Source organism: Oncorhynchus clarkii, chromosome 22, assembly GCF_045791955.1.
Source record: "Oncorhynchus clarkii lewisi isolate Uvic-CL-2024 chromosome 22, UVic_Ocla_1.0, whole genome shotgun sequence".
Taxonomy (NCBI): domain Eukaryota; kingdom Metazoa; phylum Chordata; class Actinopteri; order Salmoniformes; family Salmonidae; genus Oncorhynchus; species Oncorhynchus clarkii.
The window spans coordinates 22,180,060-22,198,487 of record NC_092168.1 but is presented as its reverse complement, the minus strand read 5'-3'; the positions used below and the strand labels follow the sequence as shown (position 1 = coordinate 22,198,487).

Here is an 18,428-nt window from a genome sequence, read left to right as displayed (position 1 = left end):
CATTATCCTACTGCATTCCGCACAAATCTTTCAGTCCTCTCTCCTCTCAACTCCTGACTGAGCCAATGTCTGCCCAGAGGCACTCACTCACTGCCCATCCCTCTCTCTGTCCCCATCTTCACCTGTCACTCCTTTCCCCATATTTCATGTCACTCCTAGAATTTCTCTGCCATCTCTTTCCCATTGCTCTTCTTCTCTTCCTATTCTTATATACTCTCCACCAGCGTTCTGCTGCCTTCGCTGCGTCTCCAGCAGACTGCATGTATTATTATCCCCACAATGGCCTCCCAGCTTATTGTTTATGAATTACCAGCGCTGCAGGCCAAACAAAGGCTATTTTCATAAAGAAACCTCCATTTCATTTCAGCTCCAATTAGATAGGAGGCTAAAGAATAGAAGTGGACTGGCCGCGGCCTCTAAGGATGGCAGGCCCCATTCAGAGCCATTCAATGGGGCCTTATTGCTTTCCTTGACAAAGGGAGCTCGTGGATGGGCTTTCAGACTAAAAAACACAGAGTAGAAATGACTGGGAAGAGAAGACAGTCTCCTGTACAATAACAAACCTTTAAAGGGAAGGATAGTGTCTTTCGCTTATCCTTCCATCCATCAATTTATCCTTCCGTTTCTTTGCTTTCTTCTCTTTGGTGTGTGTATATTGGCCTGGACATGAATGACAGACAGTTGAAAGAGAAAGGAGGAGAGAATAAGAAAGAGCAGCTCAGTTCTTCACAATACATGTCAACTCTAAATGATCGCTGGCCGTTGAATAGACAGAGAGGAGAGGAAAGTGTGTGTGTTCCCACAGCTGATTGATTTACAGCTTTGAAAATAGAGAAAAAGAAAGAAAGAAGACGAAAGCGAGAGACATCTTGATGCTTTAACAGAACTCTACAATAGTCAAGGGCACATTGTGGCCCTGTCAGTGACAAGATGTCACTTTCTCTCTAAGAAAGCAGAGGGAGACAGAGAGAAAGAAAGAACAGAGAAAAATAAAGAAAGTGAGAAAGAAAGGAGAGAGAGAGAGAGAGAGAGGACTGTGCCAGGTCAAAGATGAACAATGGGACTAAGACAATTACTTCTTCACAGTTTCTTCCAATGTGTAAACTGTAAATACACTGAACAAAAATATAAATTCAACATGTAAAGTGAGCTAAAATAAAAGATCCCCGAAATTCTTCATATGCACACAAAGCTTATTTCTCTCAAATTGTGTGCAGAAATTTGTTTACATCCCTGCTAGTGAGCATTTCTCCTTTGCCAAGATAATCCATCCACCTGACAGGTGTGGCATCTCAAGAAGCTGATTAAACAGCATCATCATTACACAGGTGCACCTTGTGCTGGGACAATAAAAGGCCACTTTAAAATGTGCAAATTTTGTCACAGAATACAATGCCACAGATGTATCAAGTTTTGAGGGAGTGTGCTATTGGCATGCTGACTGCAGGAACGTCCACCAGAGTTGTTGCCAGATAATTTAATGTTAATTTCTCTACCATAAACTGCCTCCAATGTCGTTTTAGAGAATTTGGCAGTACTTCCAACCAGCCTCACAAACGCAGACCATCAGCCCAGGACCTCCACATCTGGGTTCTTCACCTGTGGGATTGTCTAAGACCAGCCACCCGAACAGCTGATAGAACTATGGGTTTGCACAACCAAATAATTTCTGCACAAACTGTCAGAAACCGTCTCAGGGAAGCTCATCTGCTTGCTGGTCGTCCTCACCAGAGTCTTGACCTGACTGCAGTTAGACATCGTAATCGACGTTAGTGGGCAAATGCTCACCATCGATGGAACACTAGAGAAGCGTGCTCTTCACGGATGAATCCCGGTTACAACGGTACCGGGCAGATGGCAGACAGTGTGTATGGCGGCGTGTGGGCGAGCGGGTTGTTGATGTCAATGTTGTGAACAGAGTGCCCCATGGTGGCAGGTGGGTTATGGTATGGGCAGGCAGGTATAAGCTACGTACAACGAACACAATTGCATTTCATTGACAACAATCTGAACGCACAGAGATACCTTGACGAGATCCTGAGGCCCATTGTCGTGCCATTCATCCACCGCCATCACCTCATGTTTCAGAATGATAATCCACAGCCCCATGTCGCAAGGATCTTTACAGAATTCCTGGAAGCTGAAAATGTCTTAGTTCTTCCATGACCTGCATACTCAGACATATCACCTATTGAGCATGTTTGGGATGCTATGGATCGACGTGTATGACAGCGTGTTCCAGTTCCCGCCAATATCCAGCAACTTCACACAGCCATTGAAGAGGAAACAGACAGTATTCCGAAGGCCACAATCAACAGCCCGATCAACTCTATGCGAAGGATATGTGTTGTGCTGCTGTAGGCAAATGGTGGTCACACCAGATACCGACTGGTTTTCTGATCTACGCCCTTACCTTTTTTTATGGTATCTGTCATCAACAGATGCATATCTGTATTCCTAATCATGTGAAATCCATAGATTAGGGCCTAATTCATTTATTTAAATTGACTGATTTCCTTATATGAACTGTAACTCTTTGAAATTTTTGCCGTTTGCGTTTATATTTTTGCTCAGTGTAGAATAGAAAGTAAACCTGTCCTGGCTAGCATCAATCTGAGTGTTAGATCTGGGTGTTACAGAGGAAAAATATAGTTTTTATGTTCCCTTGTATTTATGCAGGTATAGTTCAACAGAAGACAAAGTGTGACTTTAGCCAGTACCAATCAGGGAACAAGGTGATGGCGGTACGTTGATAAAGGATGACATTTGAGCCTTTGAGGCGACACCAGCAGAATTAGAGCCTTTTCCTTTAGAAACCAAAGCAGGAGAGTCAGAAAGGTCAAAGGTCTTTGATAGGCTTGTCACATCGATAAGGTGGGATATAATCACACGCACACAACTTACTTGCCAAAGGAGTGAGAGAAAGGAGAAGATATCTTCATCACCCCATGCTTCCCTGCTTAAATTGTTGCCAGTGGTTGTGTGTGTGTGTGTGTGTGTGTGTGTGTGTGAGAGAGAGAGAGAGAACCAACCTCCCTTTCTTTGGATCACCATCATGGTTGTTGTTATCATGCTCCCAAGCCTTTATATCACGTTGCCTCATAAATACCTGTAGAATGTCATGTCCTGATCTCCCCTTTCAAATGTCATTCTTACCTTTCAACCAGGCAGACTACAGCCCCCCTACACAACATGATCAGATCTCCTAGAGGCCCCTAGCACCCAGCCTGTACTCAGACATGTTAGTTTGTGTTTATCAGAGAAGATTACGTCTCTAATGGCACCCTATTCCTTTTATAGTGCACTACTTTTGACTAGAGCCCAGAGTGCCACTTGGGATGCATGCATACTACATGTGGTCCTGAAGCGTCACCCTGGTTCATTACCTGCTTGGTGACTCCTGATAAGCTGGGTGACAGAGAGGCTATGAGACACTGACACTAGTTAGAGATACAGTACACAGACGGATAGTAGCGGATGTACGGTGAGCTTTCTGCCGCAGAGCGGCTAGCGTGGCATCACCTAGGTGGGTGTTGCAAAATGGTGGTAGATGTGGTGTGAATGTAGTGCTTTGAGCACCTGGAAAAGCGATACGTAAATTAAATTCATCATTATCGTCATCATCAGTCTTTCTGCAGTACAAGGACGAGGTTTGGAGTCGCTGAAAACACATTTTATTTCATACCTTAGCAATGTTTATATTTACATCAAAGCGTACCAGTACCAGTCAGTACCAATACCAGCCAGTATTAATACCAATATCAATACCAGTCAGTATTAATACCAATATCAATAACAGTCAGTATTAATACCAATATCAATACCAGTCAGTACCAATATCAATACCAGCCAGTATTAATACCAATATCAATACCAGTCAGTATTAATACCAATATCAATACCAGTCAGTACCAATATCAATACCAGCCAGTATTAATACCAATATCAATACCAGTCAGTATTAATACCAATATCAATACCAGTCAGTACCAATATCAATACCAGCCAGTATTAATACCAATATCAATACCAGTCAGTATTAATACCAATATCAATACCAGTCAGTACCAATATCAATACCAGACAGTATTAATACCAATATCAATACCAGCCAGTATTAATACCAATATCAATACCAGTCAGTACCAATATCAATACCAGACAGTATTAATACCAATATCAATACCAGCCAGTATTAATACCAATATCAATACCAGACAGTATTAATACCAATATCAATACCAGTCAGTACCAATATCAATACCAGCCAGTATTAATACCAATATCAATACCAGTCAGTATTAATACCAATATCAATAACAGTCAGTATTAATACCAATATCAATACCAGTCAGTACCAATATCAATACCAGCCAGTATTAATACCAATATCAATACCAGTCAGTATTAATACCAATATCAATACCAGTCAGTACCAATATCAATACCAGACAGTATTAATACCAATATCAATACCAGCCAGTATTAATACCAATATCAATACCAGTCAGTACCAATATCAATACCAGACAGTATAAATACCAATATAAATACCAGCCGGTATCAATATCAATACCAGCAAGTACCAATATCAATACCAGCCGATATCAATATCAATACCAGTCAGTACCAATATCAATACCAGCAAGTACCAATATCAATACCAGACAGTACCAATATCAATACCAGACAGTACCAATATCAATACCAGTCAGTACCAATATCAATATCAATCAGTACCAGCCAGTATTAATACCAATATGAATACCAGTCAGTACCAATATCAATACCAGACAGTACCAATATCAATACCAGTCAGTACCAATACCAGCCAGTATTAATACCAATATGAATACCAGACAGTACCAATATCAATACCAGACAGTACCAATATCAATACCAGTCAGTACCAATATCAATATCAATCAGTACCAATATCAATACCAGACAGTATAAATACCAATACCAGTCAGTACCAATATCAATACCAGCCAGTATAAATACCAATATCAATACCAGTCAGTACCAATATCAATACCAGCCGGTATCAATATCAATATCAATACCAGACAGTATAAATACCAATACCAATACCAGCCAGTATAAATACCAATATCAATACCAATACCAGCCAGTATAAATATCAATATCAATACCAGTCAGTACCAATATCAATACCAGACAGTATAAATACCAATATCAATACCAGCCGGTATCAATATCAATACCAGCAAGTACCAATATCAATACCAGCCAATATCAATATCAATACCAGTCAGTACCAATATCAATACCAGCAAGTACCAATATCAATACCAGCCGGTATCAATATCAATACCAGTCAGTACCAATATCAATACCAGCAAGTACCAATATCAATACCAGCCAATATCAATACCAGCCAATATCAATATCAATACCAGTCAGTACCAATATCAATACCAGCAAGTACCAATATCAATACCAGCCAATATCAATATCAATACCAGTCAGTACCAATACCAGTCGGTACCAATACCAATACCAGTCAGTACCAATATCAATACCTGCCAGTACCAATATCAATACCAATATCAATACCAGTCAGTACCAATACAAATATCAATATCAATACAAGTCAGTACCAATACCAATATCAATACCAATATCAATACCAGCCAGTATCAATATCAATACCAGTCAGTACCAATATCAATACAAGTCAGTACCAATATAAATATCAATAACAGTCAGTACCAATATCAATACCAATACAAGTCAGTACCAATATCAATACCAATATCAATACCAGTCAGTACCAATACCAATATCAATAACAGTCAGTACCAACATCAATACAAGTCATTACCAATACCAATAGCAATACTAGTCAGTACCAATATCAATACAAGTCAGTACCAATACCAATATCAATACCAGCCAGTACCAATACCAATATCAATAACAGTCAGTACCAATATCAATACCAGTCATTACAAATATCAATATCAATACCAGTCAGTACCAATATCAATACCAGTCAGTAACAATATCAATACCAGTCAGTACCAATATCAATACCAGTCAGTACCAATATCAATACCAGTCAGTACCAATATCAATACCAGTCAGTACAAATACCAATATCAATACCAGCCAGTATCAATATCAATACCAGCCAGTACCAATATCAATATCAATACAAGTCAGTACCAATATCAATACCAGTCAGTACAAATATCAATATCAATACCAGTCAGTACCAATACCAGTCAGTACAAATATCAATATCAATACCAGTCAGTACCAATACCAGTCAGTACCAATACCAATATTAATACCAGTCAGTACCAATATCAATATCAGTCAGCACCAATATCAATACCAGTCAGTACCAATACCAATACCATTCAGTACCAATGCTTGAAGGTACCAATACCAATCAGTACCAACACCAGCCAGTCCATTTCTTTACAAATCCCCGCTGACCCACCGATCAATGACAACACAAGGCCCAACCACAAGGCAGGCCGCTACAAGTCCTTACACAGAATACCACAAGACAATGGAAATATAAGACATTAAAACGGATAGATTTCATAGTAATTAAATAACAGTAGAGAAAAGGTGAATGAGGAGTTGTTTTGTACAGTACCATTAGAGCTGTAATGCTTTGCTGAGTATCATTTGTAAACAGAGACGGAGGGAGGGAGAGAGGGAAGACTCCAGGTCCATGTTGGTTTAGGGAGAGATCCACAGACGTTCCTCATTGTTATTGGTGGAGCCACAACTTTTTCCTAGCCATGTGACCTGACCAGGGAAAACTCAGGGTCCTAGTTACACACACACACACACACACACACACGCACTTTTCCGCAAGCAAACACTCATTCACACTCACACATGTTTCTCCATCACACACTAGCACACCACACACACACACACACACACACACACAATTCACTCTCACAGCATCTCAAATACACACACACACACCTCATAAGTTAGTCTCGTCCCAGGTGGGGTCGTTCATAGTCTTTAAGACCCTCCTGACCACTTTCTCCAGATCTTTCCGTGCCCTCTGCTCCTCCTCCAGTGACCTCTTCATCTTCTTATTGTCCTGTTGAGGGGTCAACGGTCAGTTTGAATATGCCACAAGCATTCGGTTGTAGTTTTACTACTTCAGCCATCATAACAGTGTAATGTCAGGTGTCGTAAGCGGTCATGAGCTGTCATAGAGCCGTTATAAGCCAGTGGGATGGAGACACAGAGCGGACATTCACCTGTTTGAGCTCCTGTACCTCATCCCTCAGGGCGTACACTACATCCTCAAGGCTCCTTCAACACAACACACATGGTTAATACCATCCTAGAGGCAAATACATGACTATATACAGGGTCTTCAGAAAGTATTTAGACCCCTTGACTTTTTCCACATTTTGTTACATTTTAGAATAAGGCTGTAACGTATCAAATATGTCCTTTTTTTTTTGCAATCTACACACAATACCCCATAATGACAAAGCGAAAACAGTCAAATTAATTAAAAAAATTCAAAGAGATACCGTATTTCAATAAGTATTCAGACCTTTTGCTATGAGACTCGAAACTGAGCTCAGGTGCATCCTGTTTCCGTTGATCATCCTTGAGATGTTTCTACAACATGTTTGGAGTCCACCTGTGGTAAATTCAATTGACTGGACATGATTTGGAAAGGCACACACCTGTCTATATGAGGTCCCACAGTTCACAGTGCATGTCAGAGCAAAAACCAAGCCATGAGGTCAAAAGAATTGTCTGTAGAGCTCCGAGACAAGATTGTGTCGAGGCACAGATCTGGGGAAGGGTACCACAAAATGTCTGCAGCATTGAAGGTTCAAGAACACAGTGGCCTCCATCATTCTTAAATGGAAGAAGTTTGGAACCACAAAGACTCTTCCTAGAGCTGGCCGCCCGGCCAAACTGAGCAATCGAGGGAGAACGGCCTTGGTCAGGGAGGTGACCAAGAACTAGATGGTCACTCTGACAGAGCTCTAGAGTTCCTTTGTGGAGATGGGAGAACCTTCCAGAAGGACAACCATCTCTGCAGCTCTCCACCAATCAGGCCTTTATGGTAGAGTGGCCAGACAGAAGCCACTCTTCACTAAAAGGCACCTAAAGACTCTCAGACCATGAGAAACAAGATTCACTGGCCTGATGTAACCAAGATTAACTCTTTGGCCTGAAAGCCAAGCATCACGTCTGGAGGAAACCTAGCACCATCCCTAAGGTGAAGCATGGTGGTGGCAGCATCATGCTGTGGGGACGTTTTTTCAGCAGCAGGGACTGGGAGACTAGTCAGGATCAAGGCAAAGATGAACGGAACAAAGTACAGAGAAATCCTTGATGAAAACCTGCTCCAGAGCACTCAGGACCTCAGACTGTGGCGAAGGTTCACCTTCCAACAGGACAATGACCATAAGCACACAGCCAAGACAACGCAGGAGTGGCTTCGGGACAAGTCTCTGAATGTCCTTGAATGGCCCAGCCAGAGCCCGGACTTGAACCTGATCGAACATCTCTGGAGAGACCTAAAAATAGCTGTGCAGAGAAGCTACGTATCCAACCTAACAGAGCTTGAGAGGATCTACAGAGAAGAATGGGTGAAACTCCCCAAATACAGGTGTGCCAAGCTTGTAGGGTCATACCCAAGAAGACTCGTGGCTGTAATTGCTGCCAACGGTGCTTCAACAAAGTACTTTTAGTTTTTTTATATTTAATAAATTAGAAAAAATGTCTAAAAACCTGTTTTTGCTTTGTCGTTATGAGTAAAGAAAAAAAACAAAACAAGAATTTAGAATAAGGCTGTAACGTAACAAAATGTGGAAAAAGTCAAGGGGTCTGAATATTTTCTGAAGACACTATGTATGCACACAGTACTGCACTAGTCTACATACTAACTAGTACTTAATCGTTCAGAAACAGAAGCATTCTTATGAAAACACCATCCCATTTTCATTTGGGAATTTCCTCCAGCACATGACAACAGAAACTCTCAGAGGTGACCAAGATACTCATCCCTGACCAAAATTAAGAGGAGGAGGGGAGGGAGTGTGGGAGAGGAAGTAGGGAGTAGAAGGAGGAGGAAGATCAAGAGGGAGAAGAGAAGGAGGACGGAAGGTGGAGGTCTTACTTCTCCCCGACTACAGTCTGTCCGTTGCTCGTGGTCTCCTCCACAATGATCTTCTCCTCTCCAGGGATGATGACTTGCAGCCCTGTGTCCCTCCGCATCGTCCCTGTTCCAAACACAACACAACACGCTAGATACGCTGATCCAATCTAAGTTTGGACTTCCAACCCCTAATGGCTGAGGTTAGAATTGTGGAATCCTAGCTCTGTAACCTGATCCTAGATCTGTGCTTAAGCCAAGGGCAACGTCTACCCACAGTTTATCTCACATAAGTGATTGAGTTCCTGATTGGTGCTGATTTGTGATCGCCTACATGGTATCGGAAGCAAAATAGACATGACAGGATACAAACACAGGAGATGGCGGAGAAGCTGTGGGTTAGTTAGGCATACACAGAACCACGAGACACAACGACAGAGGAGGCAGAGGAGCCAAGTTGGAGAGGAAGAGCAGAGAAGGAAGAAAAGAGAGAGAGAGAGGCACACTACATCCAGATCATCCTGATCCGTTCACCCCTCATTGGTTTTACCTCACCACACCGCTCTCTGTTGCAGACCAAAAACAACACGGTAACATCAAGCGTATATTCATGAGAGAAAAGACACCATTTTGTTCTCACATTTCCTGTTCCGATGGTTCAGCCTGGAGCCTTGATGACAGTGACATCCAACACAGTGAAATAATGTGTGCTTCTGACAAAACAACCAAAATACCAACAGCTAACAAATGACAGATTTATTCAAAACTCAATGATACAGCGTTTGGGAACTCTTGTCATATACATCAATCTGTATATATATAACAAATACTCTGTAGGTGCCGTTTGTAGGTAGGTCAATAGGTAAGACATTTTGATCACAGGTGTGGGACAGGTCATATACAGCATTGGAAAGCACAGAGGACACAGTTGAACATCGCAGTCCCCCTGCCTCTCTGTTTTCATTATTTTTTTTTTTTACCGCAGTCACAAAGCAGAACACAAAACATGAGGACAGTCCTATTCTTAGCTCAAATACTCATATAACAACTGTTTGGCTTCTTATTTTCTTCCATTTGCATCCACTATGTACAAAAGAGACACGTGTCCATTCTTTTTTTGTTCATGTCCACCTGTCTTGATGAATAAGTATCGCACATGGCTGCTCCCGCAAGACTAGGTTTCTCTTTCCGTTGACACTATCTGAACACGGAAATGGTAGATTTACACAATGGATGAGTTGTACTGTACTGGCACATCTATGGCAAGCATGATAACTAGGCCACACCATACAGTATGATGTCATACACACACACACACTGGGGGTGGTAGGCCGGTAAGGGGGAGTACAGAAACAGAACTGTTCATATTGAACACATTTCAATGCTCTGCCACAGAGATTGTGCAAAAATGTATCCCAACAAACCACGCTCAATATCCAGTGTAAATTAAACTTTAGTGATACCAGTTCATGAGAGAGAGAGAGAGAGACAGAAAGAGACAGAGAGAGAGAGACACAGAGAGAGAGAGAGACACAGAGAGATTGAGAAACACAGAGAGAGAGAGAAAGAGTTCTAAGTTCACCCAAATCAGTTGTAAACATTTACATACACAGTGAAATAAAATAATGTAAAAATCACATAAGTTATACAAAATAATTTACGAACCATAAACAAATCATTTTTATAAATATATAAATAACACAAACCAGTGTATTCCATATATTGTAACAATAACAGCGGGGAGAGAGGAATCACAAAAATAGCTATTAGCGCACGGAAGAGCAAGGCAGGATATGTGGTAAAGGATATTGGTGTTGTTTGAAACAAACGGTTCCTACTTGGGACACAGAGACTGGACCTGCCAGGTTTGATGACACTGGCATTGAAGACTGTGAGCCTCTGCTTAGGGCCTGGAGTTTTTACTGGTCCTACAAGACGCTACAGTTGAGTTTTGAACACAGATTTGTGTCCTAGAACACAGAGGCTTGACTGTTTCATTTAATCCACAGAACTCTAACTTCGTAGTCCTTTGAGTAGTATGACCAATGGTTACCTTCACTAATTCATTGGGGTTTCTAAAAACAGACTTCCATGTTGGCTTGTAGGCAGTAGATTTTGTTGATACAAACTCTAAACTCTAAATACTCACTCTAAATACTCAAGTCTGACGCTCGGGTCTCAGTGAGGTCCGGAACGCATGCTAAAGACAACCCCCTGGCTTTTGAGAATATATATTTCTTTTTTTTAGCTGTTGAAGGAATATTGTAGTGCATCTCGTAATGGGGAAAAATCTGAGGCTAAGAGTTGAAATCGTCACCCTGGGAATGAACCATACATGCTGTTTAGAAAGAGTAGAACAGGCATCTCATATCCTATACAATATCCTATTAATACCTATATACTAGAAATACAACTGATGATGCTGTATTTGCTTGGCATGCTGTGTCCTGTGTGTAAAATACAGCAGGGGGTACTGAAATAGTGGTAAGAGCCATAAGACAGTCATAGTAATACCAAAAAGATATAATGAATTAATTGGATGTCATAAGGAAATGTCAAAGGTCACCATGACATTTGCATGCTACTGTTATATATGTGGGAACAGGAGTTAAGATAGAGAATATGGTCCATAGAATACACTCCTTCCTGAATCACATCTGAATATCAGACACAAAGTCCCCATCGCTCCCCACCTGCAACCCCCCACCAACAACCTCCACAAACTCTCTCTGTCATAACCCCACACCCTCCTTCACAGGGTTCCCAACACGTCAGAGCTAAACATAGGAAGGGGGTACATTCAAGGAAAAATGAACAGACACTACCCGACACAAGCTACCTCATAACTACGGAAAGAGAGGAGGCACAAAAAAACAGGGGAGAGTGGTCAAGGCAACAGGGAGATTTTCACACAAAGAGAGGACAATCCAAAACAGGAACAACAACAAATAAAAAATATATATAAATAAAAAGACAGTACAATTAAATAAAATAAATAAATAAATAAAACCCTTAAAAATCATTTTGTTTTGTTGTAGACCACAGGTTAAAAGCTGTACTGTGCTTTATAGCGCGCGCGGTAAGGTACGACCACGGTAGTTTTGGGGGTTTAGTTCTGGTGAGAGATGCAGCTCTTACGCGACACTGAGCCCATCCTGTAACTGTGGGTCGTCCACACAGAGTCGTAGTCAGAGTCCTCCGACAGGTCTGAGCCAGTCACGTCAGGCCGTGACACGCTGCTACGGTGGCCTGGAGAGTCCACACAGGACCGGTCCAAGTCCCCCAGCACGTGGTTGTGCATCAGGTCAGTGCCCTGCCAGGCTGATGGGTGTGTGGGGGGGGGGGGGTGCAATGTTGATGACGAGGGTAAACCATAATCAATGAGGAGTGGATGGAGAGGGATGAACGATGGAGAATTCATAATAAAACGTAACAGAATGATAGTGAGGGGAACAAACATCCCCAGCAAACAAATGGTCAAAGATAAAGAAAACGGGGAACGAACGTCAACGAAAGATTGAAGGAGTGAAGAGAGAGAGACAGACAGAAAAGAGAGAGAAACTGTTAGAAAGAGAAGTACTAACGGCAGTGTTAAGGAGAGCATTGGACTACTGTGATCCAAGAATGACAAGAGGCAACATAACTTGATGAGTGTGTGAAGGTGTGTGTGTTCTTACTGGAGTTGAGGGTCTGTCTGGTCTTGGCGCTGGTACAGTAAGCTTCTATCACCTTTAGGATCTGAGCATCTTCCTCTAGAGCAGCTGTACCTGGGGACAAGAGGAGAGCAGGGGGTTAGATCACACACACACACACACAAACACACACACACACACACACAGAGTAAACTTACTCTTCCTCAGGGCAAACTCCTCGTCTGACTGTTTTCGCTCTGGTTTACGTTTAGGAAGAAGCTTCTTCACACTCTTAGGGCTTTTACTGAGGTCCTGGAGACAGAGAGAGAGAGACACACGGAGAGAGAGAGAAAGAGACACAGAGAGATTGAGAAACACAGAGAGAGAGAGAGACACAGAGAGAGACAGAGAGAGAGACACACAGAGAGAGAGAGACACAGAGAGATTGAGAAACACAGAGAGAGAGAGAGAGACACAGAGAGAGACAGAGAGAGAGAGACAGAGAGAGACAGAGAGAGAGAGACACAGAGAGATTGAGAAACACAGAGCGAGAGAGAGACACACGGCGAGAGAGATAGAGAGAGAGAGACAGAAAGAGAGAGAAACACAGAGAGAGAGAGAGAGAGAGAGACAGAGAGACATAAAGAGAGGGTGGGGAGAAAAGGTAAGAGTTTACCTTTATTTGACTAGGCAAGTCAGTTAAGAACAAATTCTTATTTTCAATGACGGCCTAAGAACAGCGGGTTAACTGCCTGTTCAGGGGCAGAACGACAGATTTGTACCTTGGGGGTTTGAACTTGAAACCTTCCGGTTACTAGTCCAACGCTCTAACCACTAGGCTACCCTGCCGCCCCAGCGCAATGACACCCAACCTCACCATACACATAACACAATTTCTATCAATGCCATCACACACACACAACCTCCCTCCATATCCACACACACATCCTCCCTCCCCATCCGCACACACTCTTCCTCACCTCCTTGTAGGAGAGAGCTGCAGAGGGCCTGAGAGGGGGTGAGGGACGCAGGCAGCTGAGGCTCCAGGGCTTGGGGGTGTTGGGGGGCTCCAGGGGCCCCCACATCATGGTGCTGTGTGGAGCACCGTGGGAGGAGGGGTGCGGCAGCGTGTGGTAGGCAGGAGCCACCGTCATCGCCCGGCCCTCCGCGTGACGGGACGGAGTCAGAGGATGGGAGGGCAACTGATGGAGGGAAGAGAGGAGGGAGAGGGGGACAGAGAGGGAGAAGAAGGAGAGAGGGGGGAGAGAGGGAAGGAGTGGGGAAGAGCAAGCGAGAGGTGAGGTGGAGAGAGGGGAAGGGAGAGACAGAGATTAGTTTTAATTGTTACATTTATATACAGTGTATTTCCCACAAAGCTTAGTTAGTCTATATGTGTGTACATGTGTGAGCGTGTGTGTGTGTACGCATGCGTGCTTATGTACACTGCATTTGTGTTACTGACCGTGTGGCAGGGGACAGTGAGGGGTTTGTGGCTGGGGACAGTGGTGTGTTTGGTCTGACGGGTCAGGTGGTCTACCCAGTCCTGCTGATCCTGCTGATTGTTACACACAACCTGGAGACGCTCAAATAGACTGCCTGTAGGACACAATACACACACTTCACATTATACACACACAACCTGGAGACACTCAAATAGTCTGCCTGGAGAACAGAATTAGAGGTCGACCGATTTCAAGTTTTCATAACAATCGGTAATCGGCATTTTTGGACACCGATTATAGCCGATTACATTGCACTCCATGAGGAGACTGCGTGGCAGGCTGACTACATGTTATGGGAGTGCAGCAAGGAGCCAAGGTAAGGTGCTAGCTAGCATTAAACATATCTTATAAAAAACAATCAATCTTAACATAATCACTAGTTAACTACACATGGTTGATGATATTACTAGGTTAACTAGCTTGTTCTGTAGTGCAAATAATCAATGCGGTGCCTGTTAATTTATCATCGAATCACAGCCTACTTCGCCAAATGGGTGATGATTTAACAAGCGCATTGGCATTCGTACCTAACCATAAACATCAATGCCTTTCTTAAAATCAAAACAGAAGTATATTTTTTTTAAATCTGCATATTTAGTTAAAATAAATTAATGTTAGCAGGCAATTATAACTCGGGAAATTATGTCACTTCTCTTGCGTTCAGTGTAAGCAGAGTCATGGTATATGCAGCAGTTTGGGCCGCCTGGCTCGTTGCGAACTGTGTGAAGACCATTTCTTCCTAACAAAGACCGTAATTAATTTTCCAGAACTTTACATAATTATGACATAACATTGAAGGTTGTACAATGTAACAGCAATATTTAGACTTAGGGATGCCACCCGTTAGATAAAATACAGAACGGTTCCGTATTTCACTGAAATAATAAACATTTTGTTTTCGAAATGATAGTTTCCGGATTTGACCATATTAATGACCTAAGGCGTGTACTATAATTAAGTCTATGATTTGATATTTGATAGAGCAGTCTGACTGAGCGGTGGTAGGCAGCAGCAGGCTCGTAAGCATTCATTCAAACAGCACTTTCCTGCATTTGCCCGCAGCTCAGCACAGTGCTGTTTATGACTTCAAGCCTATCAACTCCCGAGATTAGGCTGGCAATACTATAGTGCCTACAAGAACATCCAATAGTCAAAGGTATATGAAATACAAATGGTATAGAGAGAAATAGTCCTATAATTCCTATAATAACTACAACCTAAAACTTCTTACCTTGGAATATTGAAGACTCATGTTAAAAGGAACCACCAGCTTTCATATGTTCTCATGTTCTGAGCAAGGAACTGAAACGTTAGCTTTTTTACATGGCACATATTGCACTTTCTCTTTCTTCTCCAACACTGTGTGTTTGCATGATTTAAACCAAATTGAACATGTTTCATTATTTATTTGAGACTAAATAGATTTTTATTTATGTATTATATTATGTTTTTTTTTAAGTGTTCATTCAGTATTGTTGTAATTGTCATTATTACAAATATATATATAAAAATCGTCCGATAAATCAGTATCGGCTTTTTTTGGTCCTCCAATAATCGGTATCGACGTTGAAAAATCATATTCGGGCGACCTCTAGACACAATACACGCATTATATACACATCACATTATACACACACACACAACCTGGAGACACTCAAATAGACTGCCTGGAGGACACAATACACACATTATACACACACACACACACACACACACACACACACACACACACACACACACACACACCCAAATAGAGTGCCTACAGGAGATAATACACACACACTAATGTACGTTGTGAATACACCACAGTAGTCTTACCAGAAAGCTCAAAGGAGTTTTTGTGGGCCTCACTGTCCTCTAGCATGGTCACAGTCATACCAGTCAATGGTAGCTTCCCCTGTAGACAAGAAACCATCACCAACATCTGATCACACACTAAACACGGTAGTTAATCACAACTGGGTCCTATTGATTAGGGAACACCGTAGCAAAACATTTTGAAACTGAAAACTAAAATGAACATTTCTTATTGGACAAGTTCATGTAGTCCCTCCCTCTTTCAGTCCATTTTCTTCCATTTGGCACCAAATCAATAAGACCCTGGTATAGTAGACTAAGGGGTTATACCTGGAATATGAAGCCACTCATCCTTGGACTGGCAGACAGCATGAGGAGGACATGAGGGAAAAGCATGAGGTAGCGCTCACACTTCTCCTAGAGAGAGAGAGAGAGAGAGAGAGAGAGAAAGAGGGAGAGAGGGAGAGAGGGAGAGAGAGAGAGAGAGAGAGGGTTAATAGTATTTGACTCATGTACATTAGTTATTATAATGTTATTGTTCTAAGGTTTTCCTCTGACCTCTGCTCCAGGGCTGTTAACCAGAGCCTGACTCATGTAGAGAACAGAGCCCAGTGTCCTGATGTCGTCTCCCTCCCACAGCCTGATGGACTCAGTCACTATCTGCAGTTCCAGCTCCTTCCTCTTCCTCACCTCCTGGCACTGGGCCTGTCACCGCGGAAACACCATCAGCACCACATTAAGGGTTGTCATGGGAACAGCATCAGTACCACAGACATTTATGACCACAGAAACAATGTGAAAGTGTGTGTCCATAGATACACATCTATATACAAAAGTATGGGGACACCTCTTCAAATTAGTGCATCGGCTATTTCAGACACAGTGTATACAATTATGTACACAGCCATGGAATCTCCATAGACAAACATTGGCAGTAGAATGACCTTACTGAAGAGCTCAGTGACTTTCAATGTGGCAAAGTCAAGTACAGTGCCTTGCGAAAGTATTCGGCCCCCTTGAACTTTGCGACCTTTTGACACATTTCAGGCTTCAAACATAAAGATATAAAACTGTATTTTTTTGTGAAGAATCAACAACTGGGACACAATCATGAAGTGGAACGACATTTATTGGATATTTCAAACTTTTTTAACAAATCAAAAACTGAAAAATTGGGCGTGCAAAATTATTCAGCCCCTTTACTTTCAGTGCAGCAAACTCTCTCCAGAAGTTCAGTGAGGATCTCTGAATGATCCAATGTTGACCTAAATGACTAATGATGATAAATACAATCCACCTGTGTGTAATCAAGTCTCCGTATAAATGCACCTGCACTGTGATAGTCTCAGAGGTCCGTTAAAAGCGCAGAGAGCATCATGAAGAACAAGGAACACACCAGGCAGGTCCGAGATACTGTTGTGAAGAAGTTTAAAGCCGGATTTGGATACAAAAAGATTTCCCAAGCTTTAAACATCCCAAGGAGCACTGTGCAAGCGATAATATTGAAATGGAAGGAGTATCAGACCACTGCAAATCTACCAAGACCTGGCCGTCCCTCTAAACTTTCAGCTCATACAAGGAGAAGACTGATCAGAGATGCAGCCAAGAGGCCCATGATCACTCTGGATGAACTGCAGAGATCTACAGCTGAGGTGGGAGACTCTGTCCATAGGACAACAATCAGTCGTATATTGCACAAATCTGGCCTTTATGGAAGAGTGGCAAGAAGAAAGCCATTTCGTAAAGATATCCATAAAAAGTGTCGGTTAAAGTTTGCCACAAGCCACCTGGGAGACACACCAAACATGTGGAAGAAGGTGCTCTGGTCAGATGAAAACAAAATTGAACTTTTTGGCAACAATGCAAAACGTTATGTTTGGCGTAAAAGCAACACAGCTCATCACCCTGAACACACCATCCCCACTGTCAAACATGGTGGTGGCAGCATCATGGTTTGGGCCTGCTTTTCTTCAGAAGGGACAGGGAAGATGGTTAAAATTGATGGGAAGATGGATGGAGCCAAATACAGGACCATTCTGGAAGAAAACCTGATGGAGTCTGCAAAAGACCTGAGACTGGGACGGAGATTTGTCTTCCAACAAGACAATGATCCAAAACATAAAGCAAAATCTACAATGGAATGGTTCAAAAATAAACATATCCAGGTGTTAGAATGGCCAAGTCAAAGTCCAGACCTGAATCCAATCGAGAATCTGTGGAAAGAACTGAAAACTGCTGTTCACAAATGCTCTCCATCCAACCTCACTGATCTCAAGCTGTTTTGCAAGGAGGAATGGGAAAAAAATTCAGTCTCTCGATGTGCAAAACTGATAGAGACATACGTACAGCTGTAATCGCAGCAAAAGGTCG

The 18,428-nt window shown here is 42.3% G+C and overlaps 1 protein-coding gene across 2 annotated transcripts in view; it reads right to left on the bottom strand.

Annotated features, from left to right (window-relative positions):
* Positions 1 to 633: 633 nt before the first annotated feature.
* Positions 634 to 18,428, bottom strand: part of LOC139380603 (Rho guanine nucleotide exchange factor (GEF) 7a) — a 46,807-nt gene continuing 29,012 nt past the window's right edge. The window contains exons 12-22 of one of the 2 annotated variants that reach the window (XM_071123432.1): positions 16,617 to 16,763; positions 16,389 to 16,475; positions 16,080 to 16,158; positions 14,222 to 14,355; positions 13,740 to 13,961; positions 12,978 to 13,071; positions 12,805 to 12,894; positions 9,152 to 9,254; positions 7,263 to 7,317; positions 6,976 to 7,099; positions 634 to 660 (exon numbers count right to left, since the gene is read on the bottom strand). In XM_071123432.1, the coding sequence (XP_070979533.1) occupies positions 6,977 to 7,099; positions 7,263 to 7,317; positions 9,152 to 9,254; positions 12,805 to 12,894; positions 12,978 to 13,071; positions 13,740 to 13,961; positions 14,222 to 14,355; positions 16,080 to 16,158; positions 16,389 to 16,475; positions 16,617 to 16,763 (1,134 nt within the window). In that variant the 3' untranslated portion in view covers positions 634 to 660; position 6,976. Of the gene's footprint in view, positions 661 to 6,975; positions 7,100 to 7,262; positions 7,318 to 9,151; positions 9,255 to 9,868; positions 12,449 to 12,804; positions 12,895 to 12,977; positions 13,072 to 13,739; positions 13,962 to 14,221; positions 14,356 to 16,079; positions 16,159 to 16,388; positions 16,476 to 16,616; positions 16,764 to 18,428 lie in introns of those variants that run through there. The other variant, XM_071123433.1, reaches the window with a different exon arrangement.